A 27,321-nucleotide genomic window follows, 5' to 3' on the forward strand; every position below is an offset into this window, starting at 1 on the left:
AACATTAAGGTACAGATACACCAAACCAACATCAAAAGAACTAACCACAAAGAAGGCTGACAGTAATGTCTTATCACGTTGCCTGTGTCTGGGCCAAAAAGTTGCACTTGAACACTCCATAAAGACTACGGCTTGTAGCCAGCTGGCATAAACTTTCAGCATCTGCTTGAAAGGAAATAACGCCTCCATGAACTTGGAAGATCTACTATTAACTGAGGCTAGGAAGCTAGAATGAGCTTACAACACACTGTACAGAGTTGGCATCTCCTGAATCATGTAAATTGGTATACAGTGTTTTCATTGTAGATGATTATTTTGAGAAAGTATTTGTGTGTTGGAGTGCTCATTATATGTAAAACGTTGAACTTTGAATGTTGAACATTTTTCCTCTGTCACTAAGCTGAACAGCTGGGATGGAACAAGTCAGTGAGAGAGATCTCACTCACTTGTTCCATCGCAAATCCAATATACTGGGGCAAATTTGTATTTGATAAAAGTTCATCATTAAGATGAACTGCGAAATACAGCTATCCAACACTTTGTAGTACTAGTTTGTGATTTCTGTTGCCCTATTCTGTTGTGGGAATACGGTATACATTACCATCTCAACTTGCACCATTGATGCTACTCTCACGAGAAAGCAGTGAACATTACACTCTGATGCTTCAGTTGACTTTAGCTATTCAAGTGAAAGATGTTTGTGCATTGGCAGGATGTTGTGTTTCAAAAACAGTATAGTATCTTGAAACTGCCCTACCATTGTGGCACAACAAGCATGAAAAGCCATTTGAATGATGTAAGTAGATTGCTATAGTGTGTGACACTTGGATGTAAAAAAAAAAAACAAGACCAAATATCGCAAATGTAGCTACGTTAATGGTGGTTGTCTAGTCACTATGATAAGTCTGCCATTTAAATCCTAAGAAAGGACTGTAGCACTATACCGCCCCAGACCAGATTGAATGACTCCCCTGGAGTTATTTTCACCACCACCACTATACAGAGCCCACATGTTTGATAAGTATTATATTCATTTAATAGACAAAAACATGTCAGCAGGTTGTACACCTTGTTTTACCACCGCCCAGTCAGAAAACCTGGCAGGTGTAATCAATTAATCAGTAACATGTTTCTTATTTTATTTCTGCTTTGTTTTTCATAATATTGCCAGACAATAACTGTCTGCATTTATCGCATGGCATGAAGTATTTTGTCATAGGAGGTGAGAAGTGATATCAGTAGCATTCCATAAAATGCAGAGAGATAATCCTGTCTGACATTCAGGCCTGTTGCATATGGTCAGGCCTAATCACTGACTGACCACATTGCCTGACCACATCCAGTTGTGCTGGATAGAGATGTCAGGAAGTAGTACAAATAACCTCAGTGTTTTGTAAGTTAATTGTTGATGGCTCTGATATGAGCTTTACATAGGGTACCTCAGCTTCTCAAAATGTCACCAAATGCTAGCAGCAACAAGCTGTTTTGGAAATTTTCAGTAATGAAAGATTTTGATTATCCACTGCATGGTGTGTCTGTGAGATTTTGAAAGGTTGAGGCGAAGAATGTTCAGATACTGGATACTGTAAGAAATTGTCTGTTTTGAATTATTATTGCTTATTCTGTATCAAAAGACCTGTCGTGAAACAAACTGATTTAACTTTGTTGTTGTCTTTAAATTCAAGCTCTAGGCTATTTTGTGTTCTAAATGTACTTTGGAACATCCCTATTGTTTGGCTCTGGGCCTGCTTCTAGCATCGTGATACAAGTGTGTCATAAGTGAACATTAGTGCGACCAGATTTCTGTATTGCACAAGTGGTGTTCGCGAGCGAGGCTCCAGTGATTCATCCACTAATTCATTTCCAAGCAATTCCTGACGCCATGAACACAGTTTCAGAGCAGACGTCTCATTTTTCATCCGAGGCAAGACCATAGAGTTTGGGAAAATGGCAAGGATTTGTAATGCTCTACCAGTTCATGTTATTCAAGCTGCCTGTGTTTATTCTGCTGATTTATTTAGAAAACCTGGCTCTGAGATGAGCTTCATTGATGTGCCAGGGTTTGTATGATAACACAAATTCATGTACAGAATATACTTATACAGTGAAGGATGAAATACTGACAGGAGTAGAATAGACAAATAATACATTTTGGTCTGGATCCAGGCAGCTATCTTGTAGGTCTGCTCAAAGTAAACAGCCCTGAAATTCACTTCTTGGGGCCAAATGCATTTTTTTAGTGAACTTTTGTGAACATAGTAGAATAAGGTCTGTTTTTTACTGATTAAAATATTGTCTGTTCTGGTTTCTCAGGGCACTTAAATTCCCAGTCTAAAGTATGTACCGTTCCTCATTCACTTGACATTCCTTCATTCTTCATTTGTACATAATATTTATCAAAGTGAGAGCCGTCTGGACCTGTACTCAGATTGTGACAGTTAAAAAGCCTTAATTAAGCTTAACTTGAATAATAAGTACAACCAGGCAATGACCAGGCAAGTTACCCCATTGTTTCTTGTTGGACTGCCTAATAATTCGTTCCACATTGTTAACATTTCTTCACATTTTTAAAATTGATGAGGAAAATGTATTGGAAATCATGTAATATGCAAATTCAGCTGACATGAAACAACATTGCCATTAATTCAGAGTTGTGTTTCTGGGCACCTGATGAATGCAAATCCCATATTCAATGTCCTTTTAGCTCTGCTTTGCTTGTCGCCAACTGCTAAGAGAAATATTGGGATTTTGGCTGCTAAATGCTCCCAGTTCACCAGCTATTTGTTCATTTTGTCTGTGTGTTATGTAGTCACCAGCAGACAATGCACATTAGGTTTATCAGAACTTTGCTTGAAAACAGCTTCATGTGCTTGGAATTGAATGTGGTGACCAGGTTAATGAAGTTGCAGGCTATACAACCTTAACAATGAGCTGTAAGACTGTGAAGCCAAGAAGAACCATTAGTGATATATAGTCAGGTTTAGGTGTGATTAAGCACAAGGTAATTATGCAACCTTGTAATAGATGATTATAAGAGAAGTAAGTAGCACTAGGAGATGCTTGATAAGTTATTGTGAAAGTTCTGTTTTAACCGACACAATGTGTTTTGAATCAATATGATAAGTACAGCTTTAACGTTCAACTTCACTTAATGAGGATTCGGTCCCATTTTACAGCAGCATGGTAAGGTGCAAAGATATTTGAAATCCTTTCTTTCTAAATTAAGTCACTTCAGATATCATCTCTGCATCATGAACTTGGCATCGTCTGGAGGCTCCTGCTGTGATGGAGAAACTCTATCCCAAAATGCTTCCTGCGCTTTTCTCCTCTGATGAATTATCTCCAAATTGATTTACCAAATTATGCCTCATAATCTCCCATATCCGATACTATGAAACGGGATTATACTGTCATAAGATGGATTTGCTTTCATGGTATACTGTAGAAAAAAAATAAAAAATAAATAAATAGAAAAGAATATATATATATATATACATGTACTTTGTGTTAAATATATGTGACTTTGTTGTCATATATATGTACGTATGCCTACATGTGTGAATTTATCTTGTCTGCTGAAAAAAAAATTAAATTTCCTGCCAAGCCTTTTGTATGCTGTTCAGCACTGCATAGTCCTGCATGTCCTTCTTTTATTTTCTGTTCTTTGTTACAGTAGCAGCATTAGGTTTGATTTGTGAGACAGAAATGCTTTTCCACGATGAGAGAGTCCCTTTAAAAATCTACCATGGTATTTGGAGACATCCTCCTTCTTGATTGGCTCAACTCCTGGATTGAGTCTTGCCGCTTTAACTTTCATCCTGTTAAATATGGATCGATCTGATTAGCTCACACAGCACTGGTCAGGTCAGGAAAATAAATACAGAAAAAAACAGCGGCAAAGTAAATTACCTTAAGGTAATTACCTGAATTCTGGACATTACAGATGGAAATCAAGTGTTTTAAGTCAGAGCAGCCGTCTATCTACAGACACAACAAACACAGCAAACTTTAGGTCAAGATCTAGTTAATGCTACTCTGGATTAACTGGGTTGTACTTCATTTGAGGAACTGCAAATCATGATGACTTGTTTCCTCTTCAGTGGCAAAACATAGGCCCTGGAAAGAAAATTGCGTTTGGTATACACAAACACTTTCCTTTTGTCAGATTTTCCTGCATTTTCAATGAACTAGCTCTTCTGTTCTTTGATTTTTGTTCTTGCTGACCTATTGGTTATTGGCAAGTGATTTCTTGCCTCCCTTGTTTTCCTTCTTTTCTTGCATCGGCTCCCTGTGTTCCTGAACTCATTACAGAGCAATCAGCCCCAGGCGTTGAAGTGTGCACCCAGAGGGAGCAATAACTGTAAATAAACACTACTGCAGGCTCTCCGATAACATGTTACCAAGATGATAACAGCTCTTCTTAGCAGGCCTGTTGACCTTCTCCTTGCCTTAGGCTGGCAAAGGACTCCTCAGCTCCCTGGTCTTTTATCTCAAAAACTCCTCCACCACGAGAGCTGCTACTGAGGAACAGAGGAAAGGAAGCTGGGAGTTACACCAAAACTAGAAAGACAAGAGAAGAGAAGAGAGGGAGAGGACTTGGACAAGAATACACAAAACAAAATAGAACAACAAAGAGCTGACCTGGGTAGCTGTCCTTCTGCCATGGCTGCCACCTCTTCTGTTTGTCCTCAGTCTTTGTAGGGCCCAACATAATTAACTTGTTTAAAGATAGCATGAAATTAGACAGACTCCCATGTACTCAGTGGACACCAACATGCAGTACACGCCAAAAGAAAAAGATAAAGAGAGAGAAGGGGGGAGTTACAGACAGATGGGCAGACAGAAAGAAAGTGACACAGAGGATGAGTCTCAGAAATGGCAGAGGCCACGTCCTGATAAAAACATCATTCAACTAGCTAACCCACCGTTTTAGGCTTGAGAAACAGATGAAAGTGAAGATTGCAATTGCTCATGGTTCACTTCCCAATACTAATGCAGAGCGTCTGACAGTAGCATGTCCAGGGCTGTGGGGCTGACGCACTGTCTGGATGAGATTGATAATACAATTAAGCTAGTCCTACTATGAATGCATCACTATGACCCATTACTACACCAACCGCTTCAGATGGAGCATACGACGAGTCTGGCTGCAGGGCCTTTTGGAAAGGGAAAAAATACAATTATAAAGGCTAGCTGGAAAATGTGTTCTCTTTAGAATGTGCAGGCAGGCCTGTACATCATCAGATATGTGTGGGCTGCCTGCATATCTCACTGCTGTCCTCGGGCCCAGCTTTCTTCATCTATATTGAAACGAGGAGCTCACTGGAGCATAGATGGACTCATAACAATATGATTTTTTCCAGTTATTGTCCCTTCTTATTGTCTGCTCTTATCCCGGTTTTGTTGTATATTCAGATTATTTTCACAACAGTTTCCACATAATGTTTACCAACGCACATAGCACGCGTGTGAGAGTGTGTGGCTGGTGTTAGGAGACCTCCATCTAGATTCATATATTACATTTAAATGAAAATAGTTTTTATATTCTGTTCAGTATTGGCCACACCGTTGTGGTCAAGAGAATATCTAGTGAGTGCTCTCATTATTTTAATGGTATTGTCTGTCCAATGTACAATGCAAACCATAAGGATTCATAGCTTAGTACTGTACTGGTTTTACATTTGATGCTTATTCCAAGGAATACATCTAAAGCACACTTTTTTTCTTATTACATGATGAAAAAGTCATTTTGTGGTACATCTTTGAATGAAATTATTGTTTGCCTGTTGAGGTATAAAGCATATCACCTGTGTGCATTGTGTCAGCTTTACAGGGGCCATAGCTCCTTTTCAGCTTTGGTTAGTTTGTGAAGATCTGCATTAGCTGTAGCATTGCAACATCTGTTCTTCCTCGGCCACACAGAACCACTACTAATTTTGGGGTAACGCACCATAAAAAATGATGTAATAAGTCATAATAATAACCTAACTAGGACACACACACAGATGAGACAAATGTCTACACATGTAATAATCATGCTATCCATGTTCCACGCTATCCAAAATCCATGTATGTATGTATTTATTAATAGTATCAACCGTGTGTGAGAATGTGTGAGATACTGAAACATACACAGTACATAGGATCTGAGCAATATTGTTCACTGCTACATTTATTTATAAATTACATTTAGGAAAAGAATCGTAAATGAAAATCTTTCATTAACTGCAGCTATGTTAGCAAACTAGTTCATACAGTGGGTTACCAGGTTCTAGTGGCACACAGTCAAAACTGCATGCAGTGTGTGGATTGTGTGTGCTTCACAGACGATCTGGCAACTTGGGTAATTTACAGATCTGTGGGTAAAGATTATTCGTAATGAACTTTCGAAAGCCATGCTAACACAACAGGGAGCTGCTGGGCTGTGGCCTTTGATGAGTAACATGGGAAAAACAAACAAAAAAAATAAAATACAGAATCATTGATAGGTGCAGCTTTTGGTAAAATATATTTCCCTCCTGTAACCAGTGTGGTAGTAATTTAGCTTATCTAAACGGAGTAATACATTATTATTAAATAAAGAGTGAATGTGCAACAAAGCTATTTTTGGAAGTAGTAATGAATGAATGAATGTTCTGTTTTTAACATTATGCCTCACCACAGCAATAATTCTGTACTCACTGAAATCTTGTTACCTTTTTTTTTTTATCCTCAACAGCTCTTTACATTGCCTTGTTGAAGCACTTTTGATCTGTCGCTTTCTGCGCCAGCAAGAAAAGGTTCCTTGAAGGGAGCACCGCACCTTCATATTCACAGTACAGACGTGAGATTTGTTCAAATCTCACTCTCAGCAAGAAGCACGCATTTAGGAAGTATTTTCCAAAGGTTTACACTGGTTCTTTAATGTTTTAAAAGGGAAGGTAGACTGCAGTTTATTATACGTGTTTGGTAGTTAGATTGTGGAAACTTTGAGGTGACCTCTTTAATCTTGCCTGCAGATGAAGTGATAAGGCATCAGGGGAGAAGGCATGCTTTGAGAAGTCATGAGGCAGGAGATTGATGTTGCCTCGGTGACAACTTGCCTTGTGAGAGAGAGAGAGAGGGAGAGAGAGAGAGAGAGGGAGAGAGAGAGTAAAACCAGACGTTTAGCTGCAGGTCTGAACTGAACCCCCTTGACTGTGGCTGTCGCTGCTGCTGGCTGGAATCAATTCTATCTTTATCAGTCCCCCTCTTCTGTGTCCAGGAATCCTCCTCACACCGCAGAGCAGCCGGGGGGAAAACTGATGTGTTTTCCAATAATGAAATAGAACACAGAAAAAAATAAGTTTAAGAAGGTGCCTGACTGGTGTCCCTCAGCAGTACAGACCTCTTTTAATCTATAGTCTGGTTTTTAAACACAGTTGTGGCTTTGTCTGTGGGAGTCAGGAGATATTGAATGAATTGTTTGGTATGAGTATTTAGGTTTGTAAATTTGACAGTGATTTTGAGATGTTTATGCTACACTATTTCCGGCGCCTTTTCATTTTGGTGTAGCTAAACTAATGCTGCATGCTGTACTCATAAATATACCAAATGTGTTTATATTATGGATAATTCATGTGATTAAGCGTTAGGACAAGACAGCCTACACAGCTGCTAAATAGAAAGCACCGTAACCACACAGTGTATTTCATTTTGAAACAACTGCCTATTACTATTCTAATGGCTGGCTGCGAGTGAGTTCCACCTCGGGCCTGAGGCGGGCAGGCCTGCTGCAGCTGTATGATGATCCATCTGCATGGCAGAAACCATCCATCCAGTGGATAGCTACAGGCTGCAGGCCGACCCATTGTGTGGGCTGAGCACTGTGACTGCTCCCTCTTGTACCTCCGTAATGGGATTACATTAGCCAGGTCTTCTGCTCCCTCTCCAGCGCTCTCTTTCGCTCTCATACAGTCGCACTGAAACGTACGCACATACTCTGGGAGCCCATGTGTGAATGACTGACTGTCCACTCGGCCAACTCATGTTTGCACCCTGTTTACTTGCCTATGGCCCTGTGTAATGATGCAGGTTTCATACCCATTTTACTTTTGTTTTTAGCAGCAGCATAGAGTTAGGTCATTTCCATCACCTACCCAAAAATCTTTCATATTTCATATTTTGCCCTTATTCTCATTTGTTTTCCTGGGCATGTGAGGGCGACAGAAGGAGAGGGGAATCCAAGAACGCCAGGAAAATACAGAGAAAGACAGGGGCTTTTGTTCAGGGTTTTCCTCAAGGAGAGGCTGTCATGTGTAAAATCTTGTGCAGAACCATCAACTGTGTTTTGTTGGGCTGCACCAGCAGGACTAAGCTGTTTGTTGAAAACCAATTTGTTAATGTTTAAATGCTGCACTACTTTTCCCTCAAGGACAAAGATTGATATTCAACATAACCTGCCAAGACACCACTGAAAAAGAATATGGAGTGAGATGATACTCAAGAGGAATTATGCAAGAGATCTGGAGGACTCGAAATTGTGTCTTTTGCCCTCTTTTTCATCGTCTCTTAGTCTGTAGTTCATTAGCTTCTCTTACACTATGCAGTCTGTCTGTTCCTTAAAGAACCTAAAATAATTCTTGACAAATCTGGCATACTGTGAATTTTGTTTGAACATCAAACAGACTCAACATAACTTAGCTCAGTTTTATGTAGTGTATCTTTGATGCTTTCTGTGGGCATTTTAGACAAATCTGCTTGCCATTAGTGTTAGCTAAATACTAAATGAAGTGGGATTGATTAAAAGGGTCAGGCTACCGGCTCACCAAACTGTTTGAATCTGGAGGTAGCCACCATAAAATTAAAACTGGGATCAATGGCGTGTCATATCTCTGCTGCTCTGTGGGCTGAACATGTAATTCTAACCTTGAGGCTGCAGCCATCTCTCATGTCAGGCCTTGCAGCATCAGGCTCAATAACCCAGTCGGCCATGGCTACTGTCTATTGCTAACCACAGTATTCACAAGCAAGAGCGGACCGGTATTAGCTTGGGCTCTATCCTATATCTTTTCAACTAAAACTTTTGGCTAGATGTGTAAATGCATGTTTGGCTTCTGATGGTCTCAGAGGTAAATCTCCTTTAATTTTTTCATCTCATCTGAACATTCAAAGACAAAAAATGCATAATCTTCTAGAATGAATACATTTTCAGCTGCTCAGCTGATGCAGGAGTGACCAGCTCTGTAGGACACGCCCTAACTCTTTTTACTCAGGCACGAATGTATGTGCCAGCTGGCTGTTGGGCGTAGTCTTTGTAGTTTGAAGTTTTTGGGCCGGACACACACAACAGGATGTGGCGTCACAGTCTTCCTTTGTTGCCGGTACTTCATTGCCGTCAGTTCAGTGTGTCCCTCCAGTAAAGTGAAAGACAGCCAGAATAACTTCTTAGATAATGGATTCATTCTTTCCACATTGCCACATTTGGAATGATTCTGATATCCTTTGTAAGAAATTATACAAGAACCCATGGTTTTCGATGGAATGCACTAAAAATAAAGCAAGTTATGTTCATGGTTTCATACACTTTGAAAGTAGTAGACTCCTGTAGATTTATTTGGTTTTGGGTGTTGTTTCTCTGCCAGCCATTAAAAATGATTAGTTAGTATTTTCATTGATTTCCGATGACTGCTTAAAACCATCTGTCTTCAGGCCTAAAAAATAATCGCCCCTAATAAATAATTAAAGTGTGCTAAGAGAGTGGTTATGTTTTCATTATTGAATAACATTATTAAGACTCTGATAGCAGGAACGACCTTTGGAGGCCATTATCAACTCGGTCTAATAGGCGGTGTCGGCTCTGTGAATAGCTGTGATGTTGGTATGAGAGATGATCGATTCAGTGTCACATCTGTGGGGAACAGGTGCTGCTCTAGCGTCTATCTCTTGTCTTTGTCAGCGCTTGCTAGTTGCAGCTGCGTCTGGTTCAACCCTCTGCCTGCTCTTGGCTTTATCTGCTTTCAATGGCTGGAGATTGCCTTGCCAAACGGCCTAAATACTGGTCCATGCATGTCTTCCTGCTTAGTAGCAAGGCAGCCTCTGTACAAAACCATGGCAGGGCAGTGCTTTGATGGTCATTTTTATTACACCTTGTTATAATATCAAATAAAAATCTTATTTGAAGATATTCCAGTTCTGTATTGTCATGACTGAATGGATGATGAGGTTGAATTAAATTGGGGGAAAAAAGGAATAAAGAAAAGTTTGTTTCATTGGGTCTCAATGTAATTTATTCTGATGACTGAAGAGAGATGTGTAATTATTGATGTATAGAAATCAACACAAATACAGCAGCAAAATATCATCTGGACTTCCTGCCTCTCTCACATACACCTTTGTTTTTCGGATAATTTTACTTTCCTTACATGGAGCTGTGTATTCATCTTGAATGCAGAAACAGTCCAGATGAATAAGTAGACGAAGCACACTTACATAAGATGCTGTGTTTCAGCTTTGCCCAGTCACTTTCTAATCAGTCAGAGTACTAGTCTGCAGAGGGGGTATTTTTTCCTGGCATTGGAGTGCTGGAATGAAAAGCCATTCACCATTAGTGGAAGCTGTTAGCGGAATGGCTTTAAATGTAAATACGGATCATTGTTACGCAATAACACCTTGCAGTTAGTTTCTTACTGCTTGTGCGTTTATGTCATATGTTGTCTTGCAGATTAAAATGTAACTATAACAATACAATCTAAACTATTGCTGTTTAAATGTCAGAGCACCTGGTAGTTTTCTGTATAATGTTAGAACTTCTGTGGATAGTTTCAGTAGACCAGAGCAAAGTGTGTGTGCGTCTGTGTGTGTGTGTTGCAAGCTGACTTGTGGATTAGCTGTCCAATGGCAGAAGGAGAGGGATCTGCTTTGACAGTGTGGTAGTTAGCCCATCTGTCTATAATCAGCTGCACGTCTCTGTGTGTGCGTGCTGCTGATATGGTACTACCTGCCACCAGGTGGTCAACGGTACCCTGATGTCCTGGTGTAGCGTGGTGAATGAGATTCAGCCTTGTGGTCTGCCTAGTTTGCCAGTAAACTTGACTCTTTAAAGAGCTGCTGGTCTTATACAGCGTTTCAGTTCAACATTTGAAGTGGCTCAGTTGACTTGGGTCCAGCATTCAGTTCACATAAGCTTAGTACCTTTGTCTTGCAGCTTCAATGAGAGTGCTAACAAGAGATAAGATAAGATAAGATGGGATAGGATTTCTCTACATGTGTTTCCATGTATGCGTTAGAAGACACAGCCAAGGAGTATGTTTAGAAGGCTTGTCATGTAATCATCTACCTTCCAGCCATCTCGTAGACAGCGATGAGAATTGGAACCAGGGAAATGGTTCCCAATGGATTAATTATATCGCCACTGATCATTAGGATTTTTTTTTTTGTGTGTGTCAATAGTATATTCTGTGTCAGATATGGATGGCTGGAAACTCTTGTCTGCTGGTCTTTCTACTCCTCGTACTACTCTCTTTGGGCATTGTATCGGTTCAAGAGATTTACTAATGGAGACGACTGTGCAGATGTAGTAATAAGCCAGACAAGCAAGACAAGGAAGCGCTGTAGCAGTGATTCACACTGACGCTAGCATACTGATTTAACACGCCTTTGGAAGCAGATCCTCAATTCAAAGTAGGTCACACAGTATTATTTTGTTTTCTGTAATATTTTCAATCCATTGACTGAGACAATTTAGGAATACATAGGAAATGAACCACGTGGAATTATGCAATTATGAACCACCAAAGATCATGTGTCATCAAAGTTCTACAACATGCTAATGTCAGCTGCTTCACCCTCTCTACAGGGAACCTGGGCCGCGTTGACTACATCAGTGAGTTTGAGTTTGACCTCTTCATCCGGCCTGACACCTGCAACCCTCGCTTCAGAGTCTGGTTCAACTTCACCGTGGAAAACGTCCGGGAGACACAGGTCAGATGCTGTGGTCATATATAGCGTTACTAGTTGTCATATGCTACATAACACAAAATGACAAACAAGCAACTATACAGTATACAGATGTTTACCTAATAAAAAAACAGCAGAGATTTTACACCTTCAGTCATTTTGCGTCATCGTTGACAGGTTTACAGTGACACAAGTGTTTTATAGTAAAATATACATCTTTATAAATACCAGTTCTTCCCCAATATCATGGATATTTTCTCAAACATTCACATGCTTCTTCGTTGAGTAGTATCATATTGTTTATGCATGTATGTCAAATCAATTTATAATAGGATGCTTTCTTAATTCTTACCTTTGGTGCACGAGTAATTACTCTGACCATCTTGGCAGAGTAAGCAAGAGAATAAACATGCCCCCGCCTCCATGTTGAGCGCTCCCATGACAAGCTCGGTCCTCAAATTAATGGTTACCAAGGTAACAACAATTAACTTTAACTAAAATTGCAACATATTTTGGTTCTGTGAAACATAGTAAAACTCGTCTCTCCCAGTCTTCCAGTCTTTGCCACATCATGAGTATTTTTTCATTACATTTTCCTTGCTTCTTCCTCTTTTGCTGTTTGTAGCCCATTTCTCCTTTTTAGATTTAAGCATGTTAGCTTTAGCCAGATTTCTTGCTGTCTTCCTCTAATGAATACCCATATTGCCTTTCTACAGTATTCCTTTTCATTCCTTGCCTTGACCTTGCCATGCACACAAGCATGGACATCTCCCATTGCTGATGTTTGGTTGATTGCTTTTTCGTCATCTACGGAGTCAAGGCTATGTACAAATACCAGATTTTTTTTTATCAGGATAGTTGTCTGTGCCCATAACCTCCATGCAAAACTGAGGTTGATTACTTGTCTCCAAATCTGATTCTGCCACTGACACATTCAGAACCTGTGATTGGCTGATATATGTTGTCACATGCCACAGAGATGCACTGCATGTGGACACAGTGATATGTGGCTTGAACTATCATTTAAGTATTTAGTAATACACAGGACAATATGTTACAATCCAAAACTGACCAGCAGACAGCTACTAACTGGCCTAGCCTAGCCAGCATCACTAGGTAAAAGACATGATGGGACATGCAACTGCATTCCAACCAACACCTCTCCATTCTACCAAGATCAGAAATAAGATACTACAGAAGTAAGATACTAAGATAGTACTAAGATACAGACTCCAGCTACCTGGCCTAGTCCACAGCAGCGAGTGCTGAGAGGTGATGGGACATGCAACTACACTTCAACCAACACCTCTAACCTCTAACAGACACCAGCTAATTAGCCTAGGCACGGGAGAAAAAACACTAGAAAACACCAGCTAACTAGCCTAGCCAACAGCACCAGGTAAGAAGTGATGGGACTTGCGACTACACTTCAACCAACATCTCTCCCCTCTGCCCAGATCAGAAGTAACACGCAAGAAAACACCAGCTAACTAGCCTAGCCAACAACAGTAGGCAGTATATGGCACATCATTGGGGTTTCAAGTGGGCACCTCCCTTCACTGATGTTTCCTTAAGTTAGGCCCACGACACCTCAAGGAGAATTAACTAGTGTCCCGGAGTCACCCCCCTCAGTGCAGCCACCACGCCACTGTGTGACTTTCAACCGACAGATTAGATTAGCCCCACTACAACTGCTAACTACTAACACTACACAGCTAGCCTTAAGTATAACATTGCAAAATATCAAGGAGGTAAAACTAGCAATATTGCCATATACTAAAAGCTGGACTGTTGCTGAATTATTTGTGCAGAGCACAGCGGTATGAAGAAAGAGGTTAATAAAGATGAGAGTGAGAAAAAGCAAACTCAATGTGACAGAAAAAAAGAAAAAGGAAAAACCAAAAGAAATAAAAAATATATTGAGGAATCCACAGCGCGTTGTCGCTGCTGTCTTCCTGTAGAGTGTCCAGCCCAGCCTATCTGAGGCTATCAGGCCTATCAGCCCATCTCCCTGCAGTGCTGTAGTCAGCACTAATCACATTTTATGGCACTGAGATGAATGGGAGGCCTCGGCTTGGAGCCGGATCGATCCCAGGGCCAGATAGACCAGCACCAGCAGCCTGCAGCCTGCAGCCTGGGCCAACAGGATATTTGCTGTTGTGGCAAAATGACAGAAAGACTGTGAGAGAGACAGAGAGAAAGTGACGAGGGAAGAGAATCCAACACAGTAATGATTAAAGATATATAAATGTCATATACGTGAAGATACTGTGTATGCAGTGGTATATACAAGAGCAGGCCCACAGGTGAGGTGAATCACTGTTGCCTTTGCACTACCATTCTCTCTCTGTATAGGGCCTCTGACAAGCCTTTTTCATAGAAAACTCTTTCTTATCTGTCCAATTTCCTTCTTCAAAAGACTCTTGTGTGAATTTAATCCACTTCAAAAGCTGTTGTGGTTAAGTGCTGCCTCTGCATTTTGCCAAGGTGTATACAGGCACTGATTAGATTGTGACTGTATGCCTACAATGATCAGAATTCACAAAAATCTTTAGTTTACATCTTAATGGTTGTAATATTCACATGATATGAAACAAATATAAGACAGTTAAATTAAATAGACAAAGAATAATAGCATGTGTAAATAAAGTAAATGTAGCTACAGTATGGGGGGTGGGGGCTGTGCTATAGAGATATCAGTGGGTTTCAGGGAAGAACTGGGCTGTTGGAGTGTTTCATCCAGCTAAGCCTTGCTAACTCTCAGCCAGAGCCAAGGGAATGGGGAACAGTAAAAGCCCGTGATATTGGAAGTGAGATGGCCATTTTGAAGGAATGTAAGCTGGTGAAACAGATTTGGTCTGCCTCAATCAGCTTAGCAGCTTTGTGGAAATTGGCTTCACCGTAGCACCGGTTATGATGGATGGCTGGATGGATGAAGGTCCTTTCTTCCTTTTCTTTGTTTATCAAGCCACTCACTTACCTTAAAAAGTCAAATTCTGGTTATGCTGGTTGCAATGACTGGGACCACGTGGCCATTTTTAAGATTTGCATTTTTTCTTCTGCAAAAAGAAGAAAAAAAGATTGTGCTGAATAATCATGCTGAATTTTGACCTGGGCACAGGGAGACAAACATCTGCTGACACAGTGCAATTTTGTGTTACTTTTTATGTAGCTATCTACATCTGTATTTCAGACTTTCATGGGACTAAGTTCGATAACTTACTTTAGTTTTTCATTATATATAATGCTGCAAAATTATTGCTCCTGGCACTTCAGAACGTTCTGAAATGTTTTTACTTCACAATTATATGACTCCGCAAAGAACCTTTAATTTGAAAGGAGGAATACAGGAAACTGAGAGTTGACACCTGGCTTAGGTGAGAAAGATAAGGGAAGACGAGAAAAGTACAGGAAATGTTCATTTAACATGGTCAAATAATTACTTCACACCTCCCCCTGTACAGCAAACTTCTCTCTATTGAAAAAAAATCAGTAACCCTTTAATTAATAAAATGACATTATTTGAAGTTAAACGTAGTATAAACAGACCCATTCTGTCATATGTGCCATTTTAAGCCAGAAGTACGAGGAGATGGCAGTGATGATTTGGTACAGAGGTTTATGTTCCCCTCAGGATGACCAAATATATGTAAAACAGCGTTCCCATCCTGTGTTAAATGTGCAAATATTTGCCTGTTAAGATGCTAAAATAAACACTGCAAATCATCTGCAAGTGCAAAAAACACATTTGAATGCTGAGGTGATGGTTACGGTGGTCTGATATACAGTATGGAGTGATATTTCTCATTTCTCATTTATACTGCACAAAATTCTGTAACATGGGAACTGAGAAAAAAAAAAGCTTTCTGTGTCCAAACTGAGTGGATTTCAGCTTGACATGTGAGTCCCAGCTACTGCTATTCCAGTCCAGCTCCTAGGTTATGATCAGAAACCAGTGGGTGAGTTGATATGGCACCCCGTTGAGTAAGTTGATATGCCTTTCCATTCTGCTGTAGGGGTGTGCTTGATGTCAGGTTCCGTGAAGGGCACGGCTGTGAGCTATTATCATAGGAGCCTTCAGGGAGCCATTCATAGAAGACAGGCAGTAAAACCTTGCACCAAGCGCCTTCAACTGCTCCAACTGCTGCAGGGGTGATTTGTAAGCCTCACTTGTCCAGGGAAAGCACAGTGTAGGGCAGTTACTCTCCATAATCAGGAAAGAGGACGAATAGAAGAAGAATAGGCCATGTGTTAGAAAGAATCCTTAAAGACCTGTCATCATTTTAGTTTTTCAGATGATACTCATCTATTTGAATTAGTGACATTATGCAATTTGTCATGGGGGGTATAATCATTCATTAAAATATTAAAACTATCACAGAACAAATATGGATCATATCTTGGTCACCCTAATTACCTGGTTTTACTTTTCTGCAGTGGCTGTTTTTTCCATAGAATGTCACTTTGTTGGGACCATAAGTGCATTAATATATAAACCACATGTCGTAATCCATAATTGAGTTTAAAAGGTTTTCAAACATCCTCAACAGTGTGTCATTTTCTAAATGTGTAATTTACTTATCAGTTTGAAGATACATTCTTAAAAACAATTAAAAGTAGAGGAGAAAGAAAGACAGACAGAGAAGGACTGAGAAAGAGGGAAGGCAGTAGCGCAAGAGCGTTGCAATGATTGTGTAGTACACCGATTGTTTTTTCCATACAGAGGAGACAGAAGTGGGGAGAGAGGGTATATGAGGAGCAGTAAGCTTGGTGTATCTATCAGAAATAACTTGTTCATGTAAGCAATACAATTCCCCCCGTTCTAAATAGAGCATATTGGCTTTGGTTCTGGGAAGGCAGCTGCTGGTTGTGGTGTGTAACATCAATGTCAGGCTCTATAATATAGGTTCTTATCTTAGCTTCCTGCACCATCACCTCTGGACAATGTTCTGCTTTAGAAGGCCTGTCTGCCATTTCTGTGCAGATCAGCACATCGAACTTCACCCTTACTGCTCCCTGTCTTCTTAGGTTGGCAGAGGTGTTTAGGGACACTCCAACCACCCCTTTCTGTTATACATCTGTCTCCTCCTTCCTCGCCTCTGAGCCACTCGCGTCTTCCGACTGTCTGAGTCTCCTGACATTTGAGTTGTGATGTCCTAACGCAGTGACAGAGGAACAAGAGGACAGACAAGTCTCTTGTGAGCACCATTGGATGAACATGGGCTAATCGTTGCTGGCGTACCGTGGCCATGAGCATGCACTGCAGACAGCTGCGTGGCGGCAGTTACTTGTGGCAGGACCACATTGGGCTCGCTGGATACAGCGCTTTAGGACTAGAATTGTTGACGCAGGCACTTACTGTACAGTGTTGTCAATTGGCGTACTTGTCTTCTATTTCGCATTGTGTTTTCCTCTGTGCCTCTGCAACATATGGCACAAGGTAGATATGCATGTATCTTCTGCTTGGCTTCTTCTACTTTGGAAATTATTTTTTAAGATTCTCCTCCATGCAGTCTCCAAAGGGGAGACATTGGTTCCTATATGTGTCTGCCAAAGGGATTATTTCACTTCAAACTCAGCACATAGCCACAGAAAGTTTAGGATCAGACCCCAGAAGGAAGTTGTGGGTTTGAAAGACATATAAGACATCAAACAGCTGTGTCAGTGGTGTAGGGTAAGTGACCTTGTTCTGTTGGCATGCTACCTTATTGTAAAAGCCGATGCTCCCCAGATCACCTCATAATGACATGGACAAAAGGATTTGACAACAGCACAGAATGAATTTTCAAATTGTCTCCCTGATAACAAAATGAGTTTTCCCTGGGTTATCTTTGCTAACATAAGGTTCCTTATCAAAATTCATTGGCTTATTTTTAGCTTGATTCGCTTTAAAAGGGAGGTACAAAGCTTAAGAGCGTGTTTTGAAATGAAGCAGACACGTTTTATTAGGCGTTCAAATTCGCTTTATTCAAACAGCAGAGACACATGCGTAGCTCTTAGCTCACAGTTTCCAAAGACTTAAAAAGGGCTTAAAACAATGCATTACTATTTACATATGACTAAATCTGTCACACTGTTGTCTTACAGCACTCATTGAAAACACAGAATATTATATGTGGAAACATCATCATATCAGCCAAAAGTTCACCTTTTGTTTGAGAGTGACTTTTAGTTTGTGACATGTTTAACTGGCACATGAACACCCATAGATGGATTTGTGTGTGTATCAATCAGGATGCTCATCAGCAGCCATCATCAAATGCATCCATTCGGAGCCCAGCAGTATGGCTTAGTGAGATGCTGCCAAAGTCGACTCAGTTTTGCAAATCCAGTCATAAACTGCAAAGAGCAGTGAAGTGCTCGAAAAATGTCTTGGGGTACGAATAGAAACAGGTCAGGATTAGAAAAAAAGGGATGGGAAAGTGTGTTCTAGTGCAGATTGTATTGCTAACTTTTTTTGATTAGTAAAGTTGAATCAGATTGTGTGGAAATGTAATCAATCCTAAAACCGCAGTCCTATGTAAAAGTTCAATCCGTCACCAGATAGGCAGCGACACTGCGCTGTGACTCACCAAAATAGACATGGAAAAAAAAAAAAAATCCACAATTTCCTTCTGACATTTACCTGAATTAACTCTATCAAATTATCACATTATCACAATGCTGTAAATTAGATCACCTAATGGTTCCTTAAGGATTACTTATATGTGTACAAATACAGGTTCACAAATACAAATCTGCAATTTCTACAATGCACCAATCCATGCACACTAAATAAAGGCTGGTACCTTTCAGTTTAAATGCTGTGTGTCTTTTGATAGGTTTGATTTAGAGGTTGCTGGTGGCAGGGGGCCAGCAGGCTTTTGCTGTACTTGAATGGAGAGGACACGGTTGCATGGCACAGCATGGACCCAAAAAGAAATCAGGAGAGAGCAATAAATGAATAGAGGAAAGCAGGAAGAATGGAGAGAGAGCGATGAGAGGAGTGAGGTGCTGCAAACTACTCTTTTGGGAGAGCTGAGGCTCTTTAGAAAGATAACGTTGTTAGTGTATGAACAGTTAATTCAGCATTTTTAAAACTAATAGCATTGGTTCTGTTTTCCATTTTTTTTTTCTTAATTTAACATTAATGCTTATTCATGCTGGTCAATATAAAAAACACCTTGTAATTTACTACAAATAGTTTTTGTTTCAACATCAAATAATTGCCTGTTTATATGATCAAAGATTAACAGCTAACGTTCAGATAAGGGTATGTAAGCCAGGAACGAGGAATAAAGTGGTGAGCAGGGAAGACGGGAGACGAGTACTGCTGTGGTTTCAGCAGGAGGCATTTTATGGTGACTCGGTAAGGGCCTTGTGGAGCTGCTGTGCATCTGCATGAAATGATGAGCCTGGTGTCAGGACATGGATCATCCTTTTACACCGAGTAATGAATACAGATTGCACACCGGATAGTGAGGCTCTGCAATCTGCTGCACCACAAATGAAACAACTGCCGTTCTAATCAAATAGTCTTTTCATGCCAGCGCAGCCCTCAACTTGGGCTAAATTCAATTCCAGATTCACAGATTTGTGGGTTGGGGGTTGGGGAGACACAGGGAGGCAAGGGGGAGTTATAAATGTTGTAATTAGTGTATTGTTTAATGTGTGTGTATAGACGTGTGTGATGCGTGCGTATGTTGATACGGTGGTGGGGGGGGGGTTGGGGGTCCCTGGCATCATGTTGTCGTTAACCACTTGGTTATTTTAGATAGCAGTTGGAGGAATGGGTCCAATCACAGCAAATGCGCACACATAAACACACACTTGTGCACAAATGCACACATTTAGCTAATTATGCCAACCAGCGGCTTGGGAGAACACGTTCTCTGTATTCTGTATTTAGGGAACAGCGAGGAGCTTTGAAGGAGAGCCGCAGTGCCTCTTTGATGCTGCTTTTGTTTTTTGTTTGTGTGGTTTAATAATTTAATCAAGCCAAACGTCCTCCTTCTCTCTGTAACTGTCTGTTGGTGGAGGCTAATTACTCTGCAGATTGTTCTCCTGGTGTTAGAGAGGAGAGTTTAGATCCAGAGGGGGGAGGGGGTGCTGATGGCTGTAATTTAACAGTGTGCTGATGGGCTAAGCTGTCTGTTGACTGCTGTTTTATTATTTAGGGAGGCTACTGACAAGTTACTATCCTAATATTCACCATCTAATAAGAATGCCATGTGACATTGTAGTGATTATCTATCTATCTATCTATCTATCTATCTATCTATCTATCTATCTATCTATCTATCTATCTATCTATCTATCTATCTATCTATCTATCTATCTATCTATCTATCTATCTATCTATCTATCTATCTATCTATCTATCTATCTATCTATCTATCTATCCATCCATCTATCCATCCATCCATCATATCATAAACAGTTTCACACTAAATCATGGCTTCTTGAAGGTTAAAGTATTCTGCCTTTGTTTGAAATAACTTGACTAAAGCTGTGGTTTGTATTGTGTTGTGCCGACATGTTACCATTATTTTGAAAACAACTTTTGAATCACTGTCTTAGGTTAAATAACTTTGATAACAATAACAACAACAACAACAGCAACAACAATAATAATAATACATTAGATTTCAATGTTTTTATTAGTGTACCTAATAAATTGTCAAATGCGTGTAAGTGAACAATAAAGTCTACCTGTGTTGGCAGCATGGCACAAATTGTCACATGTTACTGGTGTGTTCTCTGGCATCACATTGTGTACCACTTAGGCTAGAGGCCTCATCATCCTTTCCAGTTTCCTGTACAGTGCTATCACATCACATCAGTGGAAAGATCAGAGCTTCAGCTTTCATTTAGTCTTCTCATCACACTGCTATAACATTTCTTTCTGCCTCTACTGAAATTTTAATAAGACAAAATATACTCCAGGGATTGTGGGGCTTAGACCCAACCACGTTTCTAACTTACTATATCTTTGTACGTCTGCAGGCTGCCCAATCTTTTTCTATGTCTTTAATATGAGATCTTAGTCAAAGATGTTTGGGATAATTATTTTATTTTTTTCATTTACTTTCTTTCTGAGCTTCTGTCTGCATGTAACAGTTGTATAACATGGTTCATCCATGTGCCCTATTGCTGTCTCCAGTCAGCCATAACAACAACTGACCGTTCTCTGTCGTCTTGACGGGTCCCCCATCTAAAGCTTGGCCAAATCCCGTAACAGATTTGATTTCAGTGTTGCTGGCTCGAATTAGTGTTCAGTAATCAAATCAGCAGGGAGACTAAATCAGTACATACAACTCTACCATATAATGTTACACTACTGTTCGCAAATACATCTTTGTAACACATTAAGTGCATTTAGAAATTATAGTGGGCACATTGGCATGAGAATCTGAATCTCTGAAAAATGTATGAAATTACAGCGTACCTTTATATGTGGCGTGCCACTCTTGCTGTAATGTCACTGGCACTCAGTCTGCATGGATTTGCAGTAAAGGGAAGTCCATGACACGCAGTACTTCTTATTTTGTTATTGTTTTTTTTTGCACATTGAAGATAGAAAACATTAAAATGGTAGACGGTAAATGGTAAAAATGGTTAATTGTTGTGCAGGAGAGATGGAAGCCAAGAAAGGCTAAATACCTCCCCTATATAAAACAAAATGTATCTACAAATGAAAAACAACATTAAACTACAAATAAGATAAAGACAGAGACAGAAAAAGAAAGAGAAACAAAAAATACAAAGGTACAAATCATCTACAAATGTAGAGGAACTGAAAATGAATGGAAGTACGTTGTGTGCAAAGCAAAAATAAAATACAAAATTGAAGTACAAAATTTGATTATATATACAACAATATTAAATGCAATATTGAGATGTTAACATATGATTTAAAAAGCTATACATCTTGGCTGGAGAGTGACATTTTCAGTAGTTTTTTAAATGATAACAGCGAAGATATTGCTTTTAGAGAAGCAGGTAAATTGTTCCATAAGGGCCTCTGTATTTTAAGATTTACTTATTAAGAGACGTCTGACAATATGTGAAATAAAAGTCTTTAAAATGTCTGGTATGAGGTGAATAAATGTCTGTGAGGGAAAATTAAAAAAAAATATGCAAAGTGAACAGCAAGAGAATTCATGAGAATAATGTACATACTTATGCATAAACACACGGATTGCATGGCACAGCATAGAATATTGATAACAAATTAAAATTTCTACAAAGATGACTAGAAGAATCATTCTTTTTGGTGAAATTAGCCATTCTCCTAAATTTCTTCTGGATAAGCAGAATCTTGTTGAGAAATGTAGGGCATGTTGCTGCCCATACGGTGTTACTATAAACAAAGTAAGGATAAATTAAGGTTAAAACACATGATTTGTTCACCAAGGGTCAAACTCTATTCAAAATACTTATTAACGTCATTCTCTTCCTTCATACGAGATCAATGTTTCCATGTCAGTTTTTTTTTTATCTATTATGACACCTAAGAATTTCACCTAAGAATGTGGAACCTGAGTTATTTCAACATTATCTATCAAAATGTTGGCGTTTTCCTTGATATTCTTTGTTTTGTTATAAAATACCATAAAATTTGATTAAGGGATAACTTGTTCATCTTAAGCCACGTGGAGATAGATAATAGTTCTACATTTGGTTCTTCTTTGATCAGCGTTGTGAAATTTTCATGCGAAGCAACAAGACATGGTTCATCAACAAATAGAAGAGGCAGTACATAATGGCAGACCCTTGGTAAATCATTCATGTAAATTAAAAACAGAAGAGGTCCCAGAATAGTGTCCTGAGGTACCCCACAAAGAAGCTTTGCTTGGTTTGAATTCTGCATCTTTATAGAAATATATTACAACATATTATAATTGCGTTTTCCAATAGATTCAACAAGTGGAAAGTGGAAAGCACACAAAGTAGATGAGAATATTTTCTTCTTCAAGCTTTTAGAAGTGTTAAGGCTCATTATTTGGCTGCAGTATGAATCCTTCTCCTGAGGCTGTAGCTTGTTGCTTCCTCTCTTTGGTCAGGGTGGAGTCGATTTGGTGCTGATGTCCAATTCTGGTGAAGGCAAACCACTCACTGAGTTGAATATTCCCACCACAGTGTTCCACTGTTATATCAATCTCTCACTTGTTTCTCTCCCCACACACAACCTTGACTGCTATAAATCTCAAATGTGGATTTATGAGTAAAGATGACTTTATCACATTGCAAATTCCGTTCCTGTGTTCAAGTTGCTTTTCTCATTAAACAAAGCTTGTGTTGATCTTCTGATGGTGTGAAGGCTTTGGTCTTCCTGTTTTAACTGACCGCTTTGGATGCATCTACCCCATTTTCTGTGTAATCTTTCACACCCTTAGAAACCTTCAGTCAAACCATAATTTGACCCTGGAAGGCATTGTTTAAGAATCAAACGGCGACTTCCAACATCCTCACTTAGTTCTGATGGCACTTTTCCCTCTACCACTATTCTACTTAGTAAGCAATGTTCTGCTGGAAACCTGAGGCAAAGTCACATTTATAACAAAGTGAGCAATGGCTGCAGGTTCATTTCCTCAAATAAACTGCTGTTAAGTAGGCCACATCCACCAGTCTTCATTTTACCTGTCAGACTTCCTTATTATTTCCAGGTTCATGTTAAAAGACAGAGTTTTTATGTTGTCGCAGATGTAAGGACCCCACTTTAAGTGTTGCATCGCTCCACAGTATGTTTAGATACAATGATATGGAAAATGCACATTAGATAGAAAATTTCATGTTAACCATGATTTTATGTTTGGAAATATGTACAAATGAACCTTCTTTAAAAGTAGGATTGGTCTGATTTAACTGTCACCGCTTGACCAACCATGCTCTGTTAGAGGTACTCCTATACGTTTACAATTTGTTTCCAAATATAGTGTGCATTTGTTAATGATTAAGTCTTCAAATAGTTTATCTGTGTTTTATTTTTGAATGTATGAGGCTATCAGTCAAAAATAGGGAAGGAGAGAAGCAGGTGGCACATTTCGGAGGGAGACACTTTCAGAATGCACTTGCACCTCATGTGGTTAGGTCAGGCTAGTCGGGCTAATTTACTCTATGCGCTGTCTGTGACACTGGGTGGGGGTCTAGCTGCTGGGGGTGTGCTTGCTCAGAGAGCATGCTGTGCTGAGGGACATTTATAGACACACAAGTGGGAAGTGCGTACTTGCTCACTCACTAATACACTCACATAGTATGATATAATGCGATGGCCTTGGAATGGGACTACAGTGTCTGTATTCGCATGTGTGTATGTGGGAAAAGCTGTGGTTCCCGCAGAGCTCTATCTCTTCACAGCACCTGGAGTAGGTGGTGTCAACACTGTGCACCACCATAAATCAAGACTGTGGTCTCAAATGTGTGTCTGCGTTCTGTCCATCCTTGGTGCCTGCAGGTATATATTCAGAAGCCAAATGTCAATAAAACAAAGCAGTGACTATTCAGGCTGGTTGGTCCAAGTCTGTTTGTGTGTGCGGTGTGTGTCAGAGCCCCTGGGGTATACAACTTCCTGCTCTGGTCACATCTGCACTGAACGTTTTAAGTCCCACTGGTGGCAACCTGTTGTGCGTGGGTGCACCAATACACACTCATAAGCAAATGCATTTAAGTCACTGAACTGCAATTAACTATCAAGGTTTACTCCATCATGAAATGTGTAAAGAAGAAACTTACTGTCGGGCAACCCAGTTTTAAAAAATTTACATATCTTGTCTCAGGTAACTGAAGACAAGTAAAGAGTTATATTTCTAAAAACCCCTCTAGAGACCTCATTCCTTCGTGTGGTATAAGTATTTTCACGTAAATATGGCTAAATTACAACTTTTTCTAACAAACAATAACATACTGTTTTGCTGATATAAGATGATCTCCAGTGGTATAAAAACAGGGCCCTATATTAGAATAGCAAATCCTAAACTTGGCTCTACTCTCACAGAGGACTCTCCCTGTCATTGATTTTTTCAGCAAAGTAAACTTTATAGGGATTCTCTCTAAAACACGACTCAGAGTGGGGATCACAGTGTGATAGAGACACCTTCCTGCTTTGTTCTTTCTACATGTGTGATATCCCCTCCACAGCAGCCGCTCTGCTAGAGAGTATTTGAGAGTAAACAGATGTTGTTTGTCTTTCTGATGCCACGATTTAGCATCTCCAGGGATGCAGTGGACCCGTGCTTTCCTGTAAAGTCACAAAGGAATCAAGAGATGGAAATAGCTCAAACAGATGAACACTGTTTCACAACAAAAGTGAGACTAGAATTTCTTTTACACCACGGCTCTTGGACAATATGGTCTTGTGGTTGTATTGCTTAAATACATCTGGTACAAAAGATGGCTTTTCCGCTTTTAAAATAGTTTTTCAGTTTCAGTTTGTTTCTTTTTTAGCTTTGACACTATCGAGCACTATGCATTGAGCATTATGGGTGATTAATGAGTAACAAATCTATTATTTGTGGGTGTTACGTGCGGCTCTGCTTTCTGTCTCCCCCTGGTTACTCCTCTTTTGGCCTGCTGAGCACCTGAGTGTGATAAGTGCTCAGGTAGGAGGAGGAGACTACATAAGGAGGTGAGAGGAGCCGTGGCACTCTCTTGCTCATCCTCTTTGTCTTGCACATGCTTGGGACAACGCCAGAGGACAGGTTGTCTTTTAAGTTGATCTTTCTTTCCCCTGAAGCAAGTGGTTTATTTAATTTCTTATGAGTTATCAGACCTTGGTTGGGGTTGTTATTTTAGTTTAGGCTGCAGGTTTGGACTGGGCTGCAGGTTTCCTGTTTTTAGACTTTGTGTGTTTTATGTAGGTTTACTTTTCTTTCTTTAAGTTGTCTAGTTACGTAGTTCAATGAGGTCGTGGTCCTGGGTTGGCCCTGGTCCAATTTCCTTGTTTGTTCTGCTTGGCTGGCACCTTTCTTTTTAATTCTTTGAGTTTGATTTGTTTGGTTTTTACCCCTGCTCTCTTCAAGTTTAAATACAAGACACTGTTTGAACCGTCAACTGCGATCTGGTCTCCCTTTTACAATATATATTGTGATGAGTCTCTTGAGCCGGTTTAGAAAAGGAGACCGTAACAGTGGGTAATCCAAAAGCACCCCGGATTCATGTGAAAAGAATTTGATTGTTCTTTCTGATACAACAAGGCCTGTATAACTGGTAGGTGGAGAGGTGCGTAAATAGCAGGAAACATAGTGTTCCGCTCTCCACTCTAATTGTCCTATCATCGTTAGCCAGCACAGAACACTGACAGCCTATGTGTGCTGTCAAACCCTGAATCCCCAAGGAAAAGCTTGCCTCTGTGGCTACTGAATCTGGCAAGCATACGCACGCCAGTGCACTCAAATGAAAAGCCTGAAATGTCAGGGACCAAAGGAATGAGGAAGAAAATGAAATGGGGGAAGACACCGATAAAAAAGACAGAGAGGAGAGGAAGTTTGGTGTATAATGAGCAGTTGGAATGTGAGGATTGCTGAATTAATCAGACTGCTAGAGCTCATACAAAGTAGGCAGAATGCTTTTCATGTGACAAATGTGTAATTAAGAATGATTTTATAACTCCCCCCCCACCATCACCACCGCCGCCAGTCTCACACACACACACACACACACACACACACACGCACACACACACACCCCTTGATGGACTAGAGGTGGGTGGGAGGAACAAAGTGTTTTTGTGGTTCCCCACATATGCGTGCGCTTGTGCGTGCATTTTGAGAGAGTGCACGCAAGTATGAGAGTGAGATGAGATGGAAGCTTTAATTACAGCCTTATTAGAATAACACCAGCCCCCATCGCTCACTGATGCTGAGGGATCGGATGGGATGTTTTCATTTTGGCAGCTCGCCTTTTTTGTCTTTTGGATTTGACACCATACCTTTTCAGCCAAAACATGTGGATTTTAAAGATAGTTTTTTTCCCCAGCCCACACACACAAGATGTTTATTTTGACTTCTCATTTTATCAGGGACAGCAGAGATGTTTGATCACCGCTTTTAGACAGCCTGACAACAAATTTACTTTTATCCAATATGGTTTGGCAAGTTCCGTTTGGTATTTGTTTAGATTTCGAGAACTGTAAATGGGCGTGAATGTGAATTAATGGCATTTTGATCATCCATACTGTCTTAGGAAGCACAGCAACATACGCCAAGTATGTACGTGTGTGTGTCTGTGTGTGTGTGTGTGTGTGTGTGTGTTTGTGTGCGTTTGTGTGTCTTGTGTTATTTTTTTCTATTTCTAAAAAATTAATAAAATCATAGAATCAAATTCAGCTTTATTAGTACAGTTATTACTATATCCTAAGATGCTTTTCCCATAGCCAAATTGGCTATTTTCATAGCAGGTTTGGAAATAAATGAGCCCTAATCAGCC

At 40.0% G+C, this 27,321-nt stretch overlaps 1 protein-coding gene across 1 annotated transcript in view; it reads left to right on the forward strand.

The window, feature by feature from the left end:
• agbl4 (AGBL carboxypeptidase 4) overlaps positions 1-27,321 on the forward strand; it is a 253,123-nt gene that overhangs the window by 9,798 nt on the left and 216,004 nt on the right. The window contains exon 3 of the mRNA XM_047587733.1: positions 11,816-11,940. Coding sequence (XP_047443689.1) covers positions 11,816-11,940 — 125 coding nt within the window. The remainder of the gene's footprint in view (positions 1-11,815; positions 11,941-27,321) is intronic.

This window comes from Mugil cephalus, chromosome 6 (genome assembly GCF_022458985.1).
Source record: "Mugil cephalus isolate CIBA_MC_2020 chromosome 6, CIBA_Mcephalus_1.1, whole genome shotgun sequence".
In the NCBI taxonomy this organism is placed as follows: Eukaryota; Metazoa; Chordata; class Actinopteri; order Mugiliformes; family Mugilidae; genus Mugil; species Mugil cephalus.